The sequence below is a fragment of the Corvus brachyrhynchos genome, unplaced genomic scaffold (genome assembly GCF_000691975.1).
Source record: "Corvus brachyrhynchos isolate BGI_N302 unplaced genomic scaffold, ASM69197v1 scaffold255, whole genome shotgun sequence".
Lineage (NCBI taxonomy): Eukaryota > Metazoa > Chordata > Aves > Passeriformes > Corvidae > Corvus > Corvus brachyrhynchos.
Genome location: NW_008238358.1, coordinates 8,958,680 through 8,969,415, shown reverse-complemented (window position 1 = coordinate 8,969,415; position 10,736 = coordinate 8,958,680). Strand labels below are relative to the sequence as shown.

At 36.1% G+C, this 10,736-nt stretch overlaps 1 protein-coding gene across 9 annotated transcripts in view; it reads right to left on the bottom strand.

Annotated features, from left to right (window-relative positions):
* Positions 1–2,400: 2,400 nt before the first annotated feature.
* Positions 2,401–10,736, bottom strand: part of COBLL1 (cordon-bleu WH2 repeat protein like 1) — a 78,426-nt gene continuing 70,090 nt past the window's right edge. For all 9 annotated transcript variants that reach the window (XM_017735756.1, XM_017735754.1, XM_017735753.1 and 6 more), the window contains 3 exons: positions 8,473–10,085; positions 7,661–7,843; positions 2,401–4,949 (listed from right to left, as the gene is read on the bottom strand). In XM_017735756.1, coding sequence (XP_017591245.1) covers positions 4,863–4,949; positions 7,661–7,843; positions 8,473–10,085 — 1,883 coding nt within the window. In that variant the 3' untranslated portion in view covers positions 2,401–4,862. The remainder of the gene's footprint in view (positions 4,950–7,660; positions 7,844–8,472; positions 10,086–10,736) is intronic.

Here is a 10,736-nt window from a genome sequence, read left to right as displayed (position 1 = left end):
AGCTACTAAAAATAACACTCATTGTATAATCACAAACTGGTAACAAGCAAACATCACTGGCATTTGTGTATAATGACACTGCTATGTTAGTGGCACAAGACTGTTCTCAAAGTTTGGAAAGTTCACAGAGGAATTACCAACTTAGATTCAAATTAAACTCAGGGATTCTTTTTGGCACTAGAGTTCTATTTCAGTTGGGAATGATACAGCCCTTGCCCCTTCATGCACAATCACTCTGAAATAATACTACTAATGCTACTACTGAGTTGAAATTTCCTAAAATTTTTAGTGTCCTTTTTGGATATATGTATTTTTCCTTTTCCCAATGCTAAGAGATTTTCTTCCATCACTAAATTAGCAAATGTGGAACATCTGCTCAAGAAAAGCATCCAGATCAAGTAAAGCAAAATTCCTTTTATCTCTACCTCATCCCTTCTCCTTCACCCTCCCACTATTTTTTTTTCCCTTAACTGTCTTGAATAATTTAGGAATAACTTAGGCTATTAACAGTTTTGGTGGTCTTTCCAGGGTGATGGAGGGATGTGAGAAGGGAAGTGTTCATCTCTTTCACCTGAACACTAGCTGTTGTACTGTTAGTGAATGTGAGGTTTAATACAACTAAAAAGAGAAGATTATACATCCCTTCAAAATATGCTCTTTGAAGACATAAACCCACCCAAAAGTAAAGTGTTTGTGTTAATAAGTAGGAACAGCTGACAAAAAATAATGCAATTTTATGTACAATATATTGCAATAGACTCTTGACGCAGAGTTTGTGTTAGTTCCTATGCCACATAGCTCTTTCAAGGAAGACCAAACAAAACTAAGTGTTTAAGTTTTTAACAAACAGTTTCCCATACTTGCAAATTTCAAGTCATTTTAACAAGGAGACCTTCCCTCTCACCTAATCAGCTACCCAATCAGAAATTTTAAAGAAAAAAAAAAAAATCCATCTTAGCTGTGATTTTCAAATGGATTGTATAAAATAGTCCCCACAGAAGGCATGCTTTTCAATTAAAAGCTGTGAAACATTTCCACTGATATTGCTACAGCTTTATCATCAAAATAGACTTCATAAGCAATCTGTCTACAAGTGATGTTTCAGCTGTGCTGTCAGCAGCCAAGCACTAACAGAACACCACATCTTCAGAACCTCAGATCATTCACAGCACCCACAAACAGTTTGGGGCCTGTGATTACAGCAGTTCCGGTCCAAACACACCATTCTGACTTCAGCCTCACATTCAGTTACCACAGACAGACAAATTAAGATGTGTGTTCCCTTCTGCTAAGAGTTCTATTTGTTTGGCTACCAATCCACCTACTTAGTCATTTACATTTAGTCTTCAAACTAGTTGTAGCTGTCCAACACCTCATAGGATGCAGTCTGGCCAAGCATTCAAGGATGTGCACCCTACTGCTCAACAGCACTTTTTCCTTGTTTCCATTTAACAGAAGTATTTCAAATGTTTTAGCAACTGTATATTAAAATAGGATTCTAAGCAGCTCCAACTGAAAGTGTTTGCTTTCGCTGGTAACAGCTACTTGTAATAAACAAAGTTAGAATTATTAGCTGCTGTCATGTGTGATACCATGCTTCTTGGTTCATATCAACATAATTTTCATGTCTTCCTTGGAGATCATGTTGTATGCTACAATTACACGTAGCTGGAAAAACCAGGGCACTGATTACTGAATATACACCCCATAAATGGAGACACTGAGTTGTTTAACATCTTGCAGTTGCAAAGTAGGAGAGCTCTTACCTTGGCCTTACAATCTTTAGTCACAAGAATATTTCCAAAAGTTATCTGGTGATGCTGTCCCAACAAAACTGCTCCCTTCTCCAGGTACATCTGTAGTCTTAATTTTATTCTTCTGCAGAATAAATTAAAAAGTATTTCTTCTATAATTACTAATAAGATCATTTTTAGTACCTACCTCTCTTTTCTTTGCTAGCCCTCCTTAACTTATGAAGCCCTGGAGTCTGAATTGTGCACCGTGCTACATGGATACCTGGTGCTTCTTCAAAGAACTTGTACCAGTAGGTCATAATGCACCTTCACTGGGGCCTGCTATTTTATCTGGACAATTACATTGCCATTTCATTTACTTCAGTATCCTTTCATTCCTAAACATTTTGACTGCCATGCAAAATCAAGGGGATTATAAGAGGTATGGCATAACTAGTTGCCTCCTGTTGGAAGACATCTGTGATACATGTTGTCAAACTAAGCATTCTTGGGCTCAAAAAAGTCTGTTTACCCTGCATGTAAGGCATTCACAACAAAAAATTTACTGCTGTCTATCTTGGGCTTGAAGTTACTAGAAACACTTAACTTGTTACTTGAGCAGAAATGTTTTCATGGTTGAATAATGAATAAACACATCAAGCTCATCAAGAGTTTCTCTGGTAGAATTTAATAAAAGAGTGTAAGAAAAAAAGCATCCCTAGAAATACAATAGCAGTATTTAAAAATGTCTTACATACACATGTTGGAAGAAGATTTTTGAGAAAGTTTTGCTCAACAAAATTGCCAGCTAGTAACAAAAAGTCTCATTGAAAAGTTTCACAGTACTACAGCACGTGTAGACATTTCAGTTAGTTATCAAGCAAGTTCAGTTACACAAAGAAGAAACCCTAAAATTCAAGCAAGGTGGTTTAATCTCTGTTACATAAAATAATATTTGCCTTCAGGAGTTCACATGAAAAGGCAGTTTATTTTTAACATATGGGACTAAGAAACAGACAGTATACAGTTTTGTAGTCAAAACTAAAGAAAAGAACAACATACAATTATTTGAGCTTTCCCCAAAAGAAGAATAATTGGACTCTGTTGATTCATTTGAAAAAAGTGAAAGATTGTATATATTTGTATTAGCACAGACGAAGATTAAAGTAATTTTATGACATAACTTTGGTCACCTTGGCAGAGAATACCAAGGTTTGAAAAAAACCCTGTAACCCCCACATACCCAAAGTACAAGGAAGAGACTCTTTTCACAGTGCAACCTCTCTCTGGCGGTTACAGATCAGCATGTTGTATAAGAATGCCTAAAACACAGACTTCAAATATCACAATGAGCACAGACTCTAGAATCCAGGGAGCAAGTTACAATTTTCAAGTCTGTCCCTCAAGACACAGTGAAATCTAGAATGTAAGCCCCAGTTGGAAACTAGAAAAGCCCCTGTATCTTTTATCTCACTACTTTCAAGTGAAAGTTGAAACTTTCTTTCACAGTCAGACCCTGAACCAGATCTTCTGAACTACGATGTGAGCTTCCCCCACCCTTGGAATGAGCTCTTGATTGGAGGCAAGAACAAGGAGGAGATGGAAGTGGTAACACACATTGACAGGGGAATAAGATACAGGAGAGAAAACAGGAGTGAACAGCAATGAAAAAACGTTCATCAGCTCTCTTTATGAATTTTTATTTACTAAAACATTCCTTAAAGGGTTTCAGCATTAAGTTAACACCATAACTTGAAATCAGTAATTGACTCCTTACTAGGAAAGTAATTAGACCTCTTTGAGATTATTGCACAAAAACCTGGCAGCAAACAATTTGAAAATGCACATATAGATCAGTTTCTGAAACTGAGTTACATAATGTTTCTAAAGTAAAAAATATATATATTGTTAAAGAATAGAAACTAAATACAGTTGCTTAATTTTAAATCAAGTCCAGCAAGAAAATATTTTAATATGGCAAATACCCCAACACTTGCTGCATGCATCCATAATGTAGCTATTTCATCATGACTGTGATCATATTTCCATCCCCTCCCCAAAATGTATAATCTTGACAAGAAACTCAAAATTGATATAACATGAAACACTTTCTTTTAATATATATTCCCATTTTGGTATTTAATGCTTAATCTATAAATAGATGCTCTCTGACAAAAGCATGATTTCTGTGTTACAGTGCTGTTTTAATATTAAAATATTTTATATGAATAAGTCCAAAGCAGTTCATTTTTTAGTTATACTTCCAGTGAAAAAAATATATTCTATTTAATTAAGTATCAGAACTGGAATTTGTATTTTATTAGTGACTATGTGTTGATGACTACTTAAAGATATAATTAGTTCACAAAAAGTATTGCTTATCTGAGTATTAGGTAAATGCTATATACAGATATTTAAAGAGTAGTTGAGAAACATCATGTAGTGCTACTGTTAAGAAAAGGTTTTGAGTAGTACAAAAATTTCCAATAATTTATGTCCTGATTTTCTTGTGTGTGTGCACGCTACCAGGAAAAAAATGACAGGAGAGTAAAAAAAAAAAAAAAAAAAAAAAAAAAAAAATCCCACATATCCCAATTACTCTCTGCTAAAGGAACAAATCCATCTATCATTTTTAGACATTAGATTCAGACATAAGATTTCTACTAATTAAAATTTTGATTTAATAAAGTAATATGGAGGCAGCATGTGGTAGATTAAGGTTCTTACAATCTGTTAAAGTAATACACAATTGAAAACTAATTATTTGAGCTAAAACTTTTAGGTTGCTTCCAATCTATAGTTTCAGCATAGTGCTACATATTATTCAGTCTTGAAGGCTAAAAGCAAGAATCTGTAATTCTCATTCTATCATAAGCAAAGCTCACCTACACCTCGTCTTAAAACATTTTAGCAGCACAGTCAACTTTATAAAGAGAAAAAGGCAAAATACTACCATAATTTACATATTCTAATAATCTTTTCAAGGCATCAAAAGACCCAGATTGAAATTCTTATAACCATTGACAAAAATATATTAACATATACTTGCATTTACACTTTCAAAAATTGTAGTTAGTATTAAGTTGGCCTATGAAGCAGTAGTAAAGTGCAAAATATTTGGTATAATATCTAGGGATTAGCCTTAGCTTCAGCAGAATACAAAGGATTAAGCCTGGTTCTTCCATTGACAGCTATGGTGTTTGATGGAGGACCAACCTGGGAGCAGGGAGGGAAAAAAAAAGAAAGAGAAAAAAATATTAAAAAAATGCCAATGTAAATTTCCAGATTTTTATCTCTCTAATATGTTACACAGTGTTACTTCATTTAGTGCTTTTCTCATTGCAATGGAAGACCTCCTATACAATTTCTGAACTAAGCATATATGCTAGAGAAGCAGAAACATAAGACATTACTTAAAAACACATTTTTTCTTGACAAAAAATTTCATGTATAACTATTCAAAAAATGCGTAATTTTTAGCCCTTTTCCACACCTGGTTGCAAAGAAATACTTGAAAAATATCACTAAACCAAACACTTTTTATTAAATATTGAATAGACCTGATTTCTTACTAAATCTTCTAACACTCCTGTATACCATGGTAATGTTTCTTTTATCACAAGCAAACCATCACTTTTAGCACAGATAGCCAAAGCCTGATTTTCAGTGGAACTGCACAGCCCAACAGCTCCAACTAGAGTTAATGGGAGCTGTAGATGCTCCACAGCCATGAGAACCACATACCACAGCACACAGTTTACTAAACATGATGAAAACATTCTCAAGAGAAAAATGATTAAAAAGAAACCTCACTTGACCCATTTTAGGTTAGTAATTACTGAGGGCCCTATTGAACAGGAAAGACCAGCAACATAAAAGGCCACAGATCTCAGCACTGCATACTCACAACACATTAAGTAAAACAGAGGGTGAAAAAAATTAAGAACTTGGCAAGTGGTGCCAGGATTATATTTTTTTAATGACTCTCAGAGCTGCAAGAAGGGAGAGTGTGGGGTAAGAGGTAAAAAGAGAAGCAAGCACCTGATGGACGTCTCTCATAATTCAAATGGATCAGATTATTACTCCTTTTCCTGACTGCAGTATGATACTGGAAGCTATGAGGTGTATGCATTCTCCAAGTCCCTTCAATTCTCAAAAGCACTTTTGGGTGCAAATAACTTATTGATACAAAATGCTTCATTTCTCTGTCCTACTACTGCCAGTTCTCCAGGTTAAACATAAAATGAGACCATGTTTTTATTAAATTTGCTGTAGGCCAAAAAAATCTCCTTCTGCTGTCAGACATACCTGTACCACAGCATATGCACTCTGAAAGTGTAAAGAACAGCATGTACAATTTTATGCTTGGCAAAACTTCAGTGAGTTCTTCACTGCATTTTATTTGTGTTCCAGGGGTTTTTTTAAAGCCTGGTTCAGGTTTCTGTGCTGCAGACTGCTCTTCTTTATGGTTACAGCTTCTTCATTATTAGAATGTCTCCTTAAAAAGTACAGCCCTTTCATCACCCCAGTCTCAACATGTAGTTTACTGACAAAGCACATCTCCCACCCACAGAAGAGAAAGGGAGGGGAAAACCAATTTCAATCATTATCTCTCTCCTCTTCCCCATGTCATTCTTGTACCTAGACTGATAAAGACTACATGGGTCAAATCTACACTAAAAACATTTCTATGAAAAGGAGTAAGTAAGTAAAGTGTCATATTATTCAGAATGTAATTATGCATTAGAAGAGAAAAAAATATATATGCAAATACAATCCAAACAGTATTTCTGGTAGAACAGATTTTGCCTCTAACGGATTCTGAACAATACAGCATTTTCTTAATTTTATCCTGCTTTTAATGTGATTGCTGACATAGAGTGAGAAGCAATTCTACAGTGTATCATAAACCATTTGTACTGACTAGAGATCAAAAACCTACATGAGCATGCTTGTAACTTTTCCAGGCAACTCTGTCTTCCTATTCATTGTAGAAAGGATGGGAGATCTACAAGCCTCAGAGGCTGTTGCACTGCTACGGTGAAACCAAAAACCTATGAAATGGAATGTTTCACTATCTGACCACTCACTGTGAGATTTTGACCCAAGGGAATCAAAGACTTCCATAAACAAAAATGTCCCTTGTATCCACCTACTATACAACATAAGTTTCTTTCAAGTGAAAAAGGGGAAAAAACCAAAAAAAGTACTGAATTTCTTTGACCTTCTGCAGTGAGAAACTATTCCTCAAAACAGAATGCAAAATACTAATGTGATGTCAAGAAAACTTTGTGAGACTATGATTGGTTGCAAACTTAAAACAGTACAGATTTTAGAAATGTGCACTGTTTTACACAATGAGAGATGTGTAGGTTAATTTTAGGAGAGACAATTTTTAACCAGAGGGGGTAGAGGAAGATGGTCCTTCCAGGACCATTGACAAAATATAGAGAAAAATCTTAGTTATGATGCCAAACAGATTAAGGACCTGATAAAGTCTAATAAATAGGAAATAGTCTTCAGAACTGTGTTATCTGCCTGCAAAAGGTTGCAGCCACTTCAGGTCTAGAGCAAAGCTGCTCAGCAGGTTTCTAAAACCATATAATTTCAAACAATGTAAATACAAACAAATCAGACTTTATGGACAAGATACTTAACTGATAACCTAGAGATTTATATTTCATTTCAAGAAGATTTTGATTACATTTGTACTGTATCAAAATACAGACATTCAAAGCTCTGTGGGTGCATTCACCACTTTATTCTGCAAAACTGACCCTCTTCCCCATCTCCCTTTCCCATTGTTAAGAGACCTCTTGGCAGCAGTTTGTGCCAAAACTAACTGCTTTTAGAATCAGGCATTAGTATGGTAATTTTGAAGGAAGTACCATGAGTTCTTTGTTTTGGATGCAATGATGAAAACTCACCCTTTTCAATTTGGCAGCAGCTTCTCCAGAGCGGATTGCAGCCAGCAAGCTCTGGTGGATCTGTTCGGGGTCAGCGCGCGGGAGCGTCATCGTGGTTTGTCTCTTAGTGACAGGGTGTGGGTGGTCAGGGGAAGCACTTGACTGCGCCTGACTCTTCTGCTCACTATTCACATGGCTGCCTTTCTATAAAGGGAGGAAGTGGAAGGAAAAGAAGCCAAAAACCTTTAATCTGAATTAGTTATAAATGGAAATCTGAATCAACCTGACACAAGGTTGCATAGCAAACTGCTGCCATTCTAGTGTTCGCTTGATTCAAGACTTCAGAGATCAGCCACATTTCCAGCATAGCACAGTTTCTCTCTCATGTAATTACGCCAGCAAAACTTTGTATCTCCATTCAAGCATGCTTGCGGCATGACCACTTGAAGCCAAAGAGAGCACACCACTCAGAATTAAATTTAAGGAATCAACACACAGAACTATAAAGAACAAATCATAAGCACTCCAAGCTTAAAAATAAGTATTACACAAGAGGAATAACTAATTAATTGACAGTTCTTTAAATTAGGGGATGCTAATTACGGCAGGAAAAGTTATTTCCGATCATCTGAATGATTTTGCTCTCATTTTTAACATTCCCTGTATCCCTGTACTTCATTATAATGCTGTGCTACTGGTGGACACCACAGGGTATTTTCCCTGTACAAATACAGAGCTTTCTGACCAGGAAGCAATTCAGAAACAAGACTTTACACTGGTTGCACTTGATGGCAGTGGATCCACAGTCAATTAGTATTAGAAATAAAGTTTACCTTATCCATTAGACTATTTTGTGACCCTGCTGTTACGGTCTGTAAGGAAGGGCTTTTCACTTCAGGCATGGAAGTAGCTGAGGAGAATCCAGCTGCCAAAGGGGCAGAGGAGAGTTCCACTGGAAATTCCTCTCTTGGTACCTGGCTAGCGATCGTACGCGTCTTATTGAATGATTGTGACCTTTTGACTGCAGATGAGACAGCAAGAGCAAAAGGGGATGGTCTTGAACTGGAATATGGCTTTGGAACTGCAAAAGTTCTGAGAGTTCTTAGATTCAATGGTGCTGGAGGACAGGAGGGAAAACTTAAAAGCTTATTGCTTTTAACAGGAGAAGTGGAAGATTCAATGTTTTTTCCATCATCAACTTTTTCTTGATCTGCTGGAGGAGAGGGAATACTTGTTTTTTGTAAAGCCAAAGAAGTTAAATCAGGTGACGAGATTTTTTTACCCATCTCTGTATTCTTAATTTCATTTTGAATTGAATTAGGAGCACAAACTGTACTTCTGGCAACTGCAGATGTCACATACTGACCGGAAGCTCTTCGTTGCATCTGCAGATAAAAAGAACTAGGCTTTGTTGTGGGACTTAATGGACTTAATGCATTTGACTTGTCCTGAGTCTCAAGAGAAGCATTTGTATTATCCAAACTTAGCAGCAGTGGGGCACACTGCTTGAAAGACTCTCTTTCCATCTGGTTGCTCTCAGTAGTAATCTCAGCTCCAGAGGTCACAGTATGGTCAGAAGTGCTGTTCACTCTCTGCAGCAGATCATTTGCTGCTGCAGCTTCATTTTGTGAACCAACCTGTGAAGGACCCACACTTTTTGACAGATGAGGAATTTCAGTTTGCACTATGAATTCTTTGGGGTCTTCCAAAGTAGATACCTCTTGTTCCTTATGATCTAATGGAACTTCTGATTCCCAGCTCTTCATCATTTCTAGGAATTTTGGAGGCACTATTTTATAAGTAGTCATCCCAATTTTTGGTATGTAATCCCTTTTAATTTCATTAGCAGGTTTGGGTTTAGGTTTGGTGTCCTGTCTATAAAAAGGGTGACCTTTTACAGGAGAATCGTCTGGAGTTTCTGCAGTTGTTTCTCGTGAAGCGAAGTTACTGCCATTTATACAGATGTGACTCTGGTCTTTCATTGGAATTACTCTTTCATGAGTAACTTCTTGTGTCTCAAGATTTTGTTCTATTGAAGTATCTTCACTCTCTCGATGCATTCCATGCATCACTTGAAGAAGGGGGTTCTTCTTATCTCTGTTGTGTTGAGGGACTAGTTCTCTAAATGTGGATGATTCAACACCTTGAGGAACAGTAATTTCCTTCTGTGTAGTCCTTCCCAAATTGCTATCCAAAGTCTGGATTCCAACATCCTGAGTTTTTACTGTGTCCAAGCTGGTTTGATTTGTTTTGTCATCTTGCTTTTCTGAAATCAGTTGAGGATAATTTCTATGACTTACAGAGATGTCATTTTCACATGCCTGGCAGTTTGATAGTCTGTCAACTTCAAGCTTGTTATTTTCTCTAAAATCTACTGCTTTAATTTCAGCTGTCTGAAGTTTTTTCCCTTCTTCTGTTGTTGGAAGGAGTTTTGTATCACTGTGATCTTTAAGTTAAAGAAAGGTTCCAAAATTAATACCAATGCCAAATCAAATGCCAAAAAAGATTCAATCTTCCTCATTACATTCTATGTATTTAAAAACAATGACTGCTTTTCACTGATGCTAATTTTTCCTTAACACTTTTAAAGGCTATTTAAAGATGTAAATATATTGACTAATATTGCCAAATAATTGTATTCTGATTCAGGTACTTTTCCTTGATAAACAGGTTACAGATGCCATGCATCGACTTAATAGAAAAAACTATTCTCAAACAATTTAAAAAGTGCTAATGAATTTCAGTTCATTATATAGGCATCAGTGACTCAAGAGCTCAAGGACTATTCAATATCGAGTTAGATGCAGGTTTTATTTAGTTCCACACATTTGTGGCTTCTGTCCTTTAGTTTTAATGTTACAAATCTTATTTGTCAATTATGCCTTATGTATTTGTACAAGGAACAACTGAAAAATATTATGGACAAGAGCAATTTGGCAAACCTATTTTTCCTACCCTTTAGGTGGTCTGATAATTCAATTTTCTACCCCTAAACTAAGCATGTGATCAAATCCCAAACACATGAATATTTGAGTCAAATTGTTTTAAACACAATATTGGGAAAAATTAAATTCTTCAGAAATAATCATTTGGAGTG